Source organism: Rhinolophus hipposideros, assembly GCF_964194185.1.
Source record: "Rhinolophus hipposideros genome assembly, chromosome: 9".
NCBI lineage: Eukaryota > Metazoa > Chordata > Mammalia > Chiroptera > Rhinolophidae > Rhinolophus > Rhinolophus hipposideros.
The window spans coordinates 67,000,887-67,017,248 of record NC_138055.1 but is presented as its reverse complement, the minus strand read 5'-3'; the positions used below and the strand labels follow the sequence as shown (position 1 = coordinate 67,017,248).

Sequence of the window (16,362 nt, the reverse complement as noted above, 5' to 3'; positions counted from 1 at the left end):
TTTTAACTGTTTGCATCATACCAATGACTGATGTATAAAAATTAGATTTTACAAATGTACTGTTTCACTACTTAGTACATGCATATAGAACTCAATTCCTGCAATTTCTGCAAAAGTTAGCATTTTTCAGCTTTCTAGCCAGATGATCATTTTTCTCCACTTCTGCATTTTCCCAGAAGGCATATCTTGATGAAGGTTTTCTCTTAATTGCTGTGTAGAAGTTAAGAGCTAACAGTACTTACTCTTGTCAACTTTTCCTCCAAGCATCCTTCCACTCAGTTATTCGGGAACTATGGGCAACTGGCAGCTTCTGTCTAAGCTACCCTAAATCCCACTTCCTCCAGCAGTCTGAGGCCAGTGGCCTTAACCCGATTTCTTTTTCATGACTTCTGTCTAGTCACATTGTCCCAAAGGATGCTGTCCTGATTGTAGTATGTTCCATTCTTGAATATTTATTTATCAAATGAAAAATAACTCTATTAAAACCGGGCAAAAATCAGGAACTATGAGACCCTTTCGTTGTAATTTTACCACTAGCACAGAGCACACAGTGGATTTTTTTTCCTGAAATGGCTGTCAATTCTGTGACTCCCAAACAATTTTCCACTGTGCAGCCCAACTTTCAATGAATCAGATAAATAGGAGGAAGTAAGGGGCTCCTAGAGTGGTTACTCTTGGCTGGAAGTGGGAGTAGGAATGGCATTTTCTAATGGAATATTTGAAAAATGTGGAGTGTTTCTATCAATGAATATGCAGGGAAAGTTTACAAGATGATTTAATTAATGTAATTCCTTATTCTTTTAGGGTTCAGGTCCTCTCCTACATACAGAAGAATAGAGCCAGCTCTATAAAAATAAACTAATTACTCTGGTATTGATTTTTAATTTTTATTATAGATATGCTAGACACATCACTGGCCAAACATGTGGAACATTTAAATGGTATTAGAGAATGACACAGCACTTCCTCATGGGATTATGTTTTCACAACCTACTGGCCAGTTCATAAACTAGATTTTAGGAAAACCATTCCTCAAAGGAGGCATTCTTTCAATAGAGTCTTATCCAATACTTTTTTGGGGAGAACCATAATGGTTTATAAGTTGAATCATTGTTGTCTTGTACAAACCCTCATTTCATTTTATTTTATTTTATTGACAAAACAGCTAGCTTGAAGATGAACTTTCTTTTGGTCAAATTGATTGTTTGGTGTCAGGATACAAAACAGAACAAATATACTTGTATACATACATATACGTATGTTGTTAGAATATAACTAAGACACACAAACTGAATTTTGTAAAACTGGCTTTATACATAGACAGAGCCGTAATGGACTCCTTTATACTAATATACATATTATAATATAACACCGTGTCTTATATTAATGTTTGCTCCAAAAGATGCATTGGAGCTGATGGTCCGGCTAGGACCATTAGTAATGGACTCCTTCAAAACACTGATGTAACTTGCTGTTCAGATTAGTAGGTGTGAGCGTGTTATATCTGGGAGATTAGGCTAACAGACCTCATTTGTCACATTCTGGGTGGGCTGCACTGCATTCAAAAGACTCAGTGTAATTACTGTGGGTACTTTTAACTGGAGATTAGTACGTGGTAATGTCTTGGGTTACCATTACCAATAGGTATAGAACAACTGGAAAAATAGTTTTACTATTAGTTTCCTTACACCCAAGGATATCTCTCCTGGAATTCTCTGCTTCGGTAAGTTCCCAGAGCATCTTTTATTGTGATTAGGGAAAAACTTGTCTTTTTAGAAAAAAAATTCACACCATGTGAAACTGAATTGGGGCTTCTTTTTTACTGAAATGCATTTCTAATTTGGTCCTAGATATATAAGAGCCACCTTCATTTTCTGATGAAAACCCTAAGGCTCAGAGTGATGAGGAGACTTGCTCAAGTTCACATCCATGAGAGGGGGGAGGGAGATAACTGAAACTAGAATCTAGGTCCCTTACCTCTTAATTTATTGCTTTTTTAAAAAGTATGTTTCTTTCCTTTCTCAATACGATTAATAGGCATTTTCTATATAAACTTTCACTGTTACTTCTTTGTATTTTTTACGCTTCCTGAGAGGCATCTACAAATCAAATGAGAGCCTCATTTCTCATGTAGAAATTCCCAAGAGACTTCCCTGATGTTATTCATATATATCTCCTTTCTAGAGAAGATGGCAATGCTTAAAAAACAATAGTTGTCCCTTCACAAAATGAATTCTAAAATGATTAGAGAACAAAGTTGCTTTTTTTATTGTTCACTTGTTCAGGTCTCTTTAGAGATTATTGTTTCATCCTTTTGTTCCTTTCATAAATTGCTGATACTGATTTAAACACTTGCAATACGAGCATTTTTTCTCTGAGGGTATATACAAGGCCATTCTATCTTGTGCAACCAGGAATGACCAATATTGAATTTGAAATGATGAATCATAATGCACTCCAACTTAACACTGCAATTTCATACACTTCTCTTTCCTTTGTTGCGATCTCTTCAGAGATTAGCAAGGTCATATCTAGAATGAAATTTCAATTGTGGAATTTTATGACCATCAAAACTGATTATTCTCATGTAAATGTTACTTCTTTGATAAAAGTGCTTTTATTTTACATGCAGATGAGTATATTTGACAAGATATATACTAACCATTCTAAAACCCTATACAGATTCCAAAATGTTTTCTTTCTTATATTTTCATAACTCACTCTTTCTTAGTTTGCCTCCTACTATACTATCATTCCTTCTCAGTTATCTTTGCTGGTTTCTTTTCATCCTAACTCTAAATATTGTAATTCTACAGTGCTCTGTCCTATATACCTTCTCTTCTCTCTCTTCCCTCTTTATCAGTCACTTAGCTTTAAATTTTATCTGTATTGGATGACTCATGAATCTCTCTCTCTCTCTCTCCAACCATGAACTACACATTTAGTTATCCAACTTATATTTCAACATCTCCACTTTGATATTTAGCAAGCATCTCAATCTTAACATTTCTAAAATGTTTACTTGAGTATATTCATAATGTTGAAGTGAAAGAGGTGATAGAGAGGTGGCACTTGAAGATTGGGAAAACAAAACTAAGTCTAGACACTAGCTCAGTAGTCCTCGAACTTCAGAGTTTGAATCTGAGAAGAATTTGATTATGAAGGTGATGGAAGGAGACTAAACGTTGGGTGATGAGGACACAATGCAACTTACAGATCATGTGTTATAGTACTGTACACTTGAAACCTATATATATGATTTTATTAACCAATGTCACCCCCAATAAATTTAATTTTTAAAAATCCAGATTCTTAGGCTACATCTCCAGAGATTCTGCTGTGGTAGTTCAAGGCTGGGATCTGGGAATCTGCATCTTAATATCCCAGGTGATTCTGATGCATAGATCTAAACACACCTTGAAAAACTTTTTCCTACCTAATGGCTGTGATGAGGTTCCTAATATTGTGCGGCCGACTTGGTTCTCATTACTCAAGGATAAAAGATAGAACTAAGTCCTTTCACACATACAACTGTATAAGGCTGGGAAGTTTTCATTATATTTCAGTTGCACTTAGAATTAGATTGTTGTCACCCGTTTTAGAACAGGAGACATTTGTTAACTGGACTCATCTATTCTATTTAAATAAAGTGGCTCTGAAAAGGTTTGCTGTGATTGACACTATATAAAAAGAAAGATGGAAGATAACTATGTTATTTTCTCAGCTCTTCATTCTCTGATCTTCTAAGCTGCTTCTTTCTTTCTTATTTAATACATACCGTGTTTCCCTGAAAATAAGACCTAGCCGGACCATTAGCTCCAATGTGTCTTTTGGAGCAAACATTAATATAAGACACAGTGTTATATTATAGTATAGTATATACTATATACTATATGCTATATACTATATACTATATACACTATATAGTATATACTATAGTATAGTATATAGTATAGTATATATTATATACTAGTATAATATATACTAGTATATAATATATAGTATATATATATATGTATATATATACATATATATATAATTAGTATAATATATAAGACCGGGTCTCATATTATATTAAAATAAGACCAGGTCTTATATTAATGTTTGCTCCAAAAGATGCATTGGAGCTGATGGTCCGGCTAGGTCTTATTTTTGGAGAAACACAGTACAGTGAATCCAGAGTAGAGGAATTGATAATTTTAATAGCTCTTGCGCTCCATCAAGCCTTGTGTAACCAGCATGTATTTCTAGCATCTTCAGCAATTGTCTTACCAATATGCTTTCAATATCCTTTAGGGATATAAAGACCGGTGATTGTCTTAGTCAGCTCAAGTGCTTTCTTTTATGATGTTATAGACAGTTTGGGAATTATCTTCAGTATCAGTAACTTTAGGTTTTCAGATCATTTAAATCACAATTACATTTCATGAAAATTCCTAAATACGCCAAATAGACTGTAACTTTTCTTAAGCAATCAAGCTATAATTTTCAAAGATGATTATTGGACAGTGATGACTTTGAAATAACTGTAAATTTTGTTTCTCTAAACAAAATAAGAGTTCCTCAGATTTGGAAATGACATCATTATTAGGAACGATGTAATATTATTATGAAATTCGGAACACAGTAGTGGAGAATGGTGCTAAAATGTTTTAGGTGCCTATTAAGTTTCTGACCACAGGTGTCCATTTAGTATTTTACTAAAAGTAATTCACTGGATGATATTGTAGTGTCCTAGAAGAGTTTCTATACTTCCGAAAGGTAAGCACTTTCCTCTCTCCTCTCTGAGCAAACTTAGTATGATATTGTGAGGAACAGCAATGACGTGATTGCCATGGAGTTAAGAAATAAAATGGACATACTATTTTTACCCTAGTGGACTCTTTTAATACTCATTTGAAGGCACGTTTTTTGGGGAAAGGCATATTGTATCCTTGCCTGAACTTGGGTTTGGCAACCCAAGGGTTGAGGATTGGCCCTCTTACCAAAAAGGAGGAACCTATTTAATCTACCATGTTTCCCTAAAAATAAGACCTAGCCAGACAATCAGCTGTAATGCATCTTTTGGAGCAAAAATTAATGTAAGACCCAGTCTTATTTTACTATAAGACCAGGTATAATATAATAACATAATAGAATAGAATGGAATGGAATGGAATGGAATGGAATGGAATGGAATGGAATGGAATGGAATAGAATAGAATAGAATAGAGTAGAATACCGGGTCTTATTTTACAATAAGATTGGATCTTATATAATATAACATAATATAAGACCAGGTCTTAATATAAGGTCTTATATTAATTTTTGCTCCAAAAGACGCATTAGAGCTGATTGTCCCTCTAGGTCTTATTTTCGGGGAAACATGGTATTTAATCTAATCTAATCTAATTTTATCTAATATAATCTTTAGTAGTATGAGAATTCTATCTGCCATGATACTGCTATTGAAATGGACATGTGAATAAAGATTAACATGCAAAAAAGACTTGAAGCTCCTTGTAAGATATGGGAAGTAAAAGGAAATAATAGTGAGGGATTGAGGAAAAATTCTTGTGAAAAGAGGCAAGTAATTTTCTATGAATAGCTTTTTATTGCCATGGGCATACCAAGGGAAAACCTGGGTTACCTGGGGTACTAAGCACTGTGTTGGTGTCATCATTATGCTGTGATCTGCTTGCTCTGCTTTTCGTCTTATATAGAAGGTCTTAAGTTTGCTTTTCTAATTGGTGTTTGAATGAGTGATATTCTTTTGATTCTTATGTATATGTTCTATATTTCCTCCTGTGCCCAATGACAAATAGAGTTGTTCAGTTCAGTGGATAGTTACCTAACAGAAGAAATAAAGGGGAATGTATTACTTCTCTGGATAACCATATTATGAAATAAGGAGGAGAGAATGCATATTGTTGCACAATTGGAAGTTGCTACCACAATAAGTATACTCAAATTTTTGTCCTCGGTGGGCTTAAAATATTGGACAAGCACTTAAAAATATAAACATAGTTAACTATAATATAACTAGGATAACATAAGTATGAAATAAGAATTGTATGAAATGCTATTGATTAAAAAGAAGGAAACTTGACTATGATATAAATGGTTGTCATTTGAGCAACAGATAGGACATCCAAGAGTAGAAGCCCAACAAGGTCTTGTAACTGTGGGTTTAGAAAAAGAAGGGAACTCCTGACTAAATGGTATTAAAATATCCGATAAATAGGACATTTTCAAACAACATCCACTTCTGTCCACCCAAGTCTCTGAGATACCTCCATACCGCCAAGTGTGTTCTATTTGTTGGGGATAATGAGGCAGAGAAAAAAGACGAAGACTAACTGATCTGCATTTTTCACAAGTCTTAAAGCCTCTGAAGCATGGGCAAGTCTTTTTATCAGATATTTCCCATCATCTTACAGAATAAAGTCTTTGATTTTTGTTTCTGCTTCTTTCCCCTTTCAGGGTGCTTTTCAGGAAATAATGATCACTTTTTGGCAATTCATCATAAAAAGAGTGGGAAGCCAGCCTTCATTTATCACCATTCACAAGACATTGAGAAAAGCCTGGATATAGCTCCACAAAAGATATATAAGCATTTCTCTTCTGAAGCGCAAATAAGCAGACGCCACCAAATTGTTCATTCAGCATTTCCTAGACCTGCATATGACCCATCTCTCAATCTCTTGGCGGTGGCTGGTCAAGATCTTGACGTGGAAAACCTTCCAATCCCAGCAGCAAATGTCATTGTGGTGGTAAGTATTGCACTTAACTGATGCTGACGCTGATGCTGGTGCTTTCCTTTCAGTTGATGTTGGGGAAAAAAATAACAAAAATTAATGGTGAATAGATATCATTGGATCTCAGTGATTTTTTTTTTCACCACAACACTTCTCATTCTCTGATATTTCTTTTTTGTTACTTGATTATTGTGTGCTGGCTTTCTCTTGAATGTAAGCCCATGAAATAAGAAACCTTGTCTGTATCCTCTGTGCACAGCAAAGGGTATGGTGCATGTAGTGCTTACTACATATTTAAATTAAAAATTGCTTTAGGAGGGCCTTATAGCTACAGCTGATCATGTCCTGTACTGAGCCTGCTGCCTTCTGTGATTATCTCTTTTAAACACATAGGTGTTAGTCTTAGTTTATGTAAATAAATAATGCTTATTAAAGATCTTCTGGTCACTTGACTCAAATGTTAAGAAATAGAGAGTCCACTGAAAGGGAAGAGGTGTTGTAGGGGGAGGGTAGTTTTCTGTCACTGGAGTAAATAAAATGGTCTGGGCGTAGTTGATGGGTAATATTCCTAATATCAGTGAACAAAAATCACCCTTTATTAATCAAAACAATGCAGTGATCTCATTGCTTGTATTCTTAGGGTATGTAACCCAAGCAAGAGGTTCCTAATTTGTGGAGGTATCATTGTTTAAATACATGCCGAGGTTGATAATTAGACTATGGTCCCTCTCAAGTTTAAAATCACAATAGGAAGATCCACATTAAAACTATAAATCAGTAGCTAAATGGTTGTTACTGCATTTCTGCCCCCAAAATATAATCAAATATGTTGACTTTTAAGGCCACGATAATTTAATAAAACTATGTTTGCATTTTGGTAATCTCTCTATGCAGCAAATGTAATTAAATTTAACAAGCTTTCTTTTCCTTTTCTTTATTTTTTATCTGCTACACATTGGACATTTTACTTAGTATTGAGAACCAAAGATCCATTCATTGATGTTTTCAGCTAGCATGCATTGAATATTTATTATGATTCAGTCTTCATTTGGGGTATCTAGAAATAGAGACAAATGAAATGGAGTCTCTGGTTTTGCTTCAGAAATGTCTGAGGGGAAATGTCAGTAATTCAATAAAAATCATAAATTGAGAACACAAGATGAGCTCTTGTTAAGAGAAAATCTGTGGGTCATTTGGCCTCCTGAAATACTTCAACAAATTTTCTGCATTTACATGAGTAACAGATGTTCTGAAGGTGAAAGCCATGTACTCTGTCTCTTCAGTGAAGATAAATGATGTTAATGATGTAGCTGTAGCTGGATATGTCTGTGTTAATGCTAGGGCTTGTGGGAGATATTTCCTCTAGTGACCATCATATATATGCCATAGTCATCAACTCCTAAAGACACTGTGAATTACAGTTCAGGAGGTTTGTTCTCTCTTGTAATGTCATGTACTGTCTAGTTAATTTAATGTTATGGAGGATGAAAGGCATCAATGAGGAATTGCGGCATGTCATTTCACTTTTAGCTTATTTGTGGTTTGGAGATTCATGAAAAAGCTATGCTTTTTCTTTTGGGTCATGATTACAAGGAGGCAATAGGTGATTTTGCTGCATTAGCTTTCCCTAATCTCTCTTGATCTAATCTCTAACCATTCTGTGGCTATGATAGTTTGCAACAATTGTTAGTGCTAATGTTTCCTGTAATCAATTTACATTACTTATGCAGTGATTTAGCAGGAAAACCTGGTAAGTGGGGTTATTTTAAATAAATCAATAATGTTCAGCTTCCTCAAAAAAACATTTAATCAAATATCAGCTGGGTTGAAGGTTCATTCTATCCAGAAAAGAGATTTAGGTATGAAGTTTACTCATAGATGATGAAACGGAGATATTCTGGTGGCTAAATGACTTTGATGGAGCAATTGTTGTGTGTTTGTATGGCTAGAGTGTATATGTATTACACACACACACACACACACACACACACACACACACACACACAGACTACTTTGCTTGAGGAATATTGCAGTGGTACCAAGGAATTATTTGTGTCTTAATTTCTATCAAAATGAGCAGTATTAATAAGCATCATGTCCTGAATTAGGGAAATTATTGAGATTTTTTTCCAGCTAGAGGAAAAAGCCACTTCCAACCTCCAAATCGTATATGTAATGTCTAAGGTTTCCTAGCTCAGTGGGACAGATCACTTTTTTCTCCTTCTATATATATTTTTTTTCTCTTTCGTTTCTTACATCATTAAGACAATGAGTTTGAGGATGAGAAATTTAACTGGGACGTGAAAGATGCATGCATCCCTCCCCTTTCCTATTCCCCAATTGCCTCCACAAAACATTTCATAAGAGCATTTCTCCACAAATGAGTTTTTCCCCCCTTTTTCTTCTATCATTTATAATCAGGAAAATCTGCAGTTTATTTATTCCAAGGAGAGAACAGCACAATTAAAATGTTTATCCCAAAGAATGCTAATTATGTTCCAGAAGCTCAATTAAGAAACTGTTATTAGGATTTCGGTACAAATTCAATATAGAAGGGACATTATTAATAAGCAAAGATAGAATAGATAGATGCCAGATAGCAGCTAAATGTTTGCTAAATCAGAGATTCTGGACTTCAGTTTTTATTAAGACATAATAGCCCCTTCAAGAAAAAATGAGGATGTGAAGCTTTACAACTTGGCCTCGGGAAAATAATTCTTGTACAAAATAGATGAGAAAGGTCATACTCTAAACAGTGGCTCAAATAAGCAGTAAATTCATTCTAACATAGAAGAAAATTAAGGTGCTTGAGCTATGTCCTAATACCTAGACAATTTTCCAATGGAAAGAACTATGATTTTGTGCAGTCTATCGGACATGTTACATTATGTCCCAAGAATATCTCAAGTTTGTGAAAACCACTATAGCATGTATATTCCTCAGTGGTGACTTCTTATATGGTGGGGGATGAGAAGGCTTTGTTGAGCTATAGGGGAAGCAAGTGTGTAGACTTATTCCTGAATTAAATGACTTGCTCATGGTGGGCAAACTCAGAAAGTGTGATTCAAATGCAGGCTTTGGAAAAATTATGAATTATAACGTGTCAAGAGTATTTAAGGTCAAATAGTAAATAACCAAGTCCAAAATGCTAAATGGATGTAAGACAGTGTAGTATAATATAAGTTGTGATTTGGATGTCTTCTAATATAGTCTAGGATACTTGCCCCAAGTTCCTAAAGAGAATGAGTATAAAAGCCTGAGAAAAAAATCTCTACCATGTTCTGATATGGCAGTCCATTTGTTAAAACAATCAAACCTGTAATTCTTTTCCTTGATTTTCAAATCAATGCAGTCGTATTATAGAAACATCTTTTCTGTCTTCCTTGAAAATGGCATTTTGTCTATAGACCCTAAGCAACTTTGTCATTTGGGTTTTGTTCTTTGTATTAGTTCTTCGCATAACATACTACCTCAATATTTAGCAGCTTAAAGCAAGAAATATGATGTCACACAGTTTCTGAAGGTCAGGAATTGGGAGCAGATTAGTTGTGTCGTTCTGCGTCAGGGGTTACTACAGTCAAGCTGTCATCCACGACTAAGTCTCTGAATACTTGCCTGAGCTGAAGGATTCACTCACATGACTATTGGCAGAAGGCTTCAGTTCCTCAACACATGAAAATCTCCACAGGGCTGCTCACAACATGGCTTCCCCCAAGTATGTGAAGAGAGAGAGCCCATACTGCCTTGTATGACCTTGTCTCCAAGTCACACACCATAATTTCCACTTTATTCTGTTCATTAAAAATGAGTCACTAAGTCTAGCTCATATTCATGGGGCGGGGACTACAGATGGAATGAATACCAGGAGACAGGAATCATTGAGGACTATCTTGGAATTTGGGTACCACAACCTTCAATCAAAGCAAAATTGGGGAATTGTTCTATTATGCTTGTTATGTACTTCTACCTATAAACTTCAGTATAAGTCACTGTGTGCTGAAACCATATAGTAATGGTGGAAGAAGCTATGTCGTAAAGAACTTTTAAGCATCAAAAAAACTTATGATTAGATGCCAATTTACAGACAGGAAATCAAAGTCCCAAATCAGTAACTTTCTCCAGGTTACACAGTTAATAATAAGTGCTACAGGCAGAATTCAAATCCAGATTTGTCTGATTTCAAAACTCAAACATTTTACATTTTACCATAAGTCATTTGGTTTGCTTCGGGAAAGTACTGCAAATTTTCCCAACAGAAAATTTAACTTTATGAATTACATTTTATCTAAGCTCATGATAATGTTCATTTTTATCCTCTGAAAATACACTTATTGGTAGCAAGATGTTAATTTTGGTGCCAGAGGGTAAAAGGTAAAAGTTCCATGATGGCCATTCCATAAACAATAATAAAAAATGACTTATAGGGTCAAATTCTATTTTATTTTTAAGAAAGTTCAGAAGAAGAAATTTAGGAATCTACTTCAGAAATTTGGTTAAATTTATGCTTTTTTCTTAACTTACTCTAAATGCTTCATGTTAAACTATAAGATCTTAGATAATCACCTTTCCTTTTATCTCCAACATTTGCATTGTGGAAAGCTTTGTGCTTAGGTTCTCTAGTTATTATTGTACCCCTGAAAAATAGTCTTCAAGTAGAAACTCTATTCTTGAACTTGGCATCCTGACAGTCAGAACTATCGCCATCTGTTGCTTTTCTCCATTCCTAGCTACTCAAGCAGCAAGGAGGATACTCAAACACGTGCTGGAAATGTTAGGGGTCAAGCTTAGGCAATGGCTGTGTGAAGTTTCAACATTGGACCCCTTAGTACAGCTGCTTGTTTTGGATCATTTCAACTCAACATTAAGATGACTGAAGTCTTAGGATAATTGGTTTAATTAATGATCATACTAATTGGACATTGACTATCCTCATGTACAGAGAATATTTTAGTAATATTCTTGTTTTGATTCCCAAAGTAATGTACTTCCATACTGTTTTAGAGTATTTAGAAATATAGAGAAGGAAAACGAACAAAAGCAACCCTTAACTGTTAGATAACAATGTCATCTTGATAGTGACTATCTGGTATATTTATATTCATGTTCATATTCATATTTACATTTATACTTATATTTAATTTATCTTTATATATAGTCATATATATGTATATATAGTCATACATACTTTTTTATAAAATATGGACTCTGTATATATAAAGTTTTGTAATTTTTTACTTACCTTTTCATGTCATTATCTTTATACAGCATCATTTTTATAGCTGCTAAAAATTCTATAATTTTATTGTATAATAGATTTTACGGTTTTATGTATTGACTTATATTCCCAACACAGTCAATGATTTAAGGCAGCTAATTCAGAGAAGATGAAATAAATGTTGAATATAGCAAATATAGTATTCTTTTCATTGCAACTGCCTAATTAATATTATTGAGAGAATCTAGTGAGTTGCTCTTAAGGGAAACTACTTTCTTTATGAACTCTATATATAATTGTAATATGAGATTTTTTTTCACTAAGCCAAATTATGTTTATATTCCATAGACAGTAAATGTTAAACAAGGGAAATATTAAAAACATCCAAAGAAGTTAGCAGGACAAAAAAAGAGGATATTTTGTTAAGAGCATATAAAATGTTCAATTTCAGGAGTTTTCATTGAGGAAGATGGAAAGAAAGTGCTCTGTCTTTATGCTAGAGCCTAAAACCTTTTTTTTTAATCCAAAATTTCCTCAATAATGCAAAAATAAATGGGACCTGCTGATAAACAAAGAGGACGTGTTCTCTTTGGAGCAAATAGTTACTTGTCAAATGTCTAAAAATTGCCCTTTGATTTTCCAATTGTTAAGAACTGTTCTCTTGTAGCCTCTGTGAGTGATTTTATCCTTTTTTAATTTTTTTCCTTCCTTCCTTCCTTCCTTCCTTCCTTCCTTCCTTCCTTCCTTCCTTCCTTCCTTCCGTCCTACTTTCTCTATTTCTCTCTAATCATAAATATCTATAAATCATGCTTAGTTGTTGTGGTTGTGGTTGTGGTTTTTAACTATACAATGCTCTGCCTTAAAATCTAACTGCTAATGGATAATTCCATTGGGCTTTCTGAGCATCTGGCCCCACCTGAGCATGATGGGATTGGCACCGTTTAGGAAATGCCTTAGTTCTCTCAACACGATCCCTGTAACTAGATGGTAGAAACAACGTCTTCCTTTCTCTTGTTTAATGAAAACATAGGAGTGAAAAGTCTCTGGAAGAGTCTCTCTCTGGGCAAAGTTATGAAGCTTACTCAGTGGTAACAATGAGTGCAGCATACAGTTGCTGCTTTAGCAACAGATAACTTCAAATAAAATAGAAAAAAAACACACTTTTCAAGGATAGGCCAAATGTTCAGAGACAGTTTCTAAGATTGCAGGAAGAGTAGTGTTTGAGATTTGTTTGCTCTTCTCTCTGGAAACCACAAGAGAGCCTTAGGGAACACTGAGATATGTATCAAGACAATCAGGATGAAGAATCTGTCTTATTCTGAGCTTTCCTGGATAGCATTTATTAGTGCCACCCCAGTTATTCTGAATCTCTTGGGGTTCGATATGTGTTTGTGTGTCTGTATTTCAGAATGTCCCCTAAATTATCTCATGCTCCCATTACTGACCTAGTGATACTGCATTGTTTAAAAATCTAGGTACTTTTCCTGCCTGAAAACACGGTAAGTAGACAGGTGTTTAACCAGAAGAAGTACATGTTGGTTCTTTGTGCTTTAAGCCATGAAGGTACTTTTTCTCTCCTTTTTAGAACCAGTCTGTTGTTGCTATTTTTTTAAGCAAGAAATATTGGTCAGCAAAAGAAAAAAAAAATCCATATTGAACAGGCCACTAGGCAAATTCTTTGAATGTAGGATTTTAAAAATCATCAATCTTTTTGTTTGGGGGGTGCAAATAAATTTTTAAAAATTTCTTCATGTGTGACAAATGATAGTGTCATCTAGTTTCTTAAGGACTCTATTTTTTTAAATTATAAGATCAAATGAATAAAGTCAAGTTTATGCCACGTTGGATTATGAAAAACAGCCAAGTTATAGGAAACAATATTTCTGGTGAGTAACTAGCGTAAGTAAGTCATGGAGACTGGAAGAATATATCAGTATATCTGCAAGGAACCAAGAATTAGTAGGAGCAACTGAATTCTCAGACATGCAAAAGTTTTCAATGGACACCCAATCCTTGCTCCTTGAGACATTCATTCATTCAGAAATATTATTGAGTGCCTCCTGTGTCCTAGGCAGTAAAGCAGACTCTGGGGATACCAGAGTGGTAAGATAAACAAGATCATTGCCATTATGTAGTTCACATTCTAATATGAGAAAAGACTATATAAAATAAGTAAAGAATTAAACATAATTTCAGATGGTGGCTAGTACAGTGAAGAAAGCAAAACAAAATTGAGTGACAGGAAGAAAGTGGTGGGAACTACGTTATTTTGGATTTTGAGTGATTCTATTGGATAATCAGGGATATTTAGGGATTAAATCAACGTATAGCTCACGTGGTAGAAGAATAACTTTGGAGTCAGCAAAAATGTGTTGGAATCCCAGATCACGTACTTCCTAACTGTGTTTCCTGCAGTGACTTAACATCTCTATTTCAGTTTCCTCATTTGTAAAAAAGTGATACTAATAATATCCATCCTATGGAATTGTTGAGGAATTGAATGAGATAAAGCATTAAAAGCACTGAGCGTCATGCCTGACAGATAGTCAGATCCTTATAAAAATTGGAGGCTATTATTAGCATTATATGGAACAATGGAAAAATATATCTTTCTAATTTTACTACGAAGAATACTTGTATTTCTCCTGAGCCCCTGATTGGTTTATAATTATATCTTTTAAATGCTGTGAATCATGCTTTTCTCTGACTCTTGTCTGCTAAAAAGCTGAGAGCCAAATCTGTGGCCTACCTCTAGCAAATACAGAGAACTTTATTGAGGGGCCTTGTTTGTTTTGTGAACTAACTTCATTCTTAGCTGGATGTTTTCTTTTCTTCACTCATTTTCCTCCTAATTCAATTTCCTCGTTTCCTTACTTTTTTATTCAATTTTATTTTGTATTATATGTGTTTTTGTAAGCTGGCACAAATCCTTTCTGTACCTTGTTCTGTCTAAACAAATAGTCACCGTGACAAAATAGCAATCAGTATGGACAAGTTGAATTTGAATGTTACACAGCGGGAAATCCCCCTACAGGGAGAATTTGTTTACCCTTTGGGTCTGAGAAATAAGAAACTATAGTTAGTATGAAAGAATTACAATGTGTATCATGATGTGTTTGGCTCACTGCTCAGTAGGCCCCAATCTTAACCCAATCCCAATGTCAGGGACCAGTGTTCATTCCCAATGCAAGCAGTTTAAGACAGCGGGAACAGAATGGTTTTAGGAGACATCCTAGGTTCACGTGCCTGTTCTGCCACTAACTACCTTTGAGATCTTGGGCACAATGAACATTCTGAGTCTTTGTTTCTTCATTTTAATGGAAATTGTAATACCTGACATGACTACCTCCTTTGATTCTTTCTAGAATCAGTGAATTTGTCTTATAAAGTGTTAACACATTGTTGTAATGTCAAGTCACAACCATGGTGGTGATGGATGATGTAATATCAATTTTACTGCTGATCTCTGATCTTGGGGTAAAATCCCAGTACTGTAATGGACTTCTTGCCTTGTACAAATCTAGGGGGTACCCTTCACCTGTAGTTTAAGCCAACAGCATCCCTTAGAGCTGTGCTTCACATAGCCCACACAGCCACATGTGATGGTCTTGACCAAAACCCTGCTTATATTCCATTGCTATTTACCTGGGCTCTTGACATCATCTTCCTTTCCTGAGCGTTCACTTTGGTCAGCCAACTAGCACTTCAGTTCCTCTGAAGCTGGAGACCAACCTTCTTACTTGTTTTGTCTGTGCACTCATATTTCACAGTCATTCCTACCTCTACCTTCTGGTAGCTTTTCATGTTACCATGGGCCATCTTCTTGTGAACTGTCCACCTGCTACTTTATCTACTGAAAAGCCTAACCATCTTTTCCATCAGCTAGAATGTGCTTACCTGCTCTATGCTCACCTCTTATCTCCTGCTCCCAGATGCAACTCCTTATTTTCATCTCAATAATGAAATAATGTATTGATTGCCTTTAGGATCTTAACATTAGCTATCACCTGTATTGTCAGTAGCTACTGTTACAAAGAATACTTTTCTTAAGGTATTATTAATCAGAATGCCGAATAATTTATTGATAACCTAATAATGTATTAATAACCTAACAATTTCTTTCAAAATTACTAGGGAAGATCAAATAATAATCATTCCACACACATAAATACATATTCTAGGTAATTGAAGCTTAACTTTGTAATTATGTAGGGATGTAAATCTTTTTAATTTACATTATACATTTTTCTATTCTAGCTATACATAAAGATTTTATTGTTGTTTTAAAAATTAAGTCATACTTATTCCACAACTTGGTTTTTTAAAATAATAATAGGTCATAAATATGCTTCAGAGTCTTTAGATAGAAATTTGATTATTTCTTCTAAATAGCTACATAATTTTCAAGTT

General features: G+C 34.7%; 1 protein-coding gene across 1 annotated transcript in view; it reads left to right on the top strand.

Moving 5' to 3' along the window:
* PTPRR (protein tyrosine phosphatase receptor type R) overlaps positions 1 to 16,362 on the top strand; it is a 241,976-nt gene that overhangs the window by 18,419 nt on the left and 207,195 nt on the right. The window contains exon 2 of the mRNA XM_081059302.1: positions 6,463 to 6,752. Within this exon, the coding sequence (XP_080915428.1) occupies positions 6,463 to 6,752 (290 nt within the window). The remainder of the gene's footprint in view (positions 1 to 6,462; positions 6,753 to 16,362) is intronic.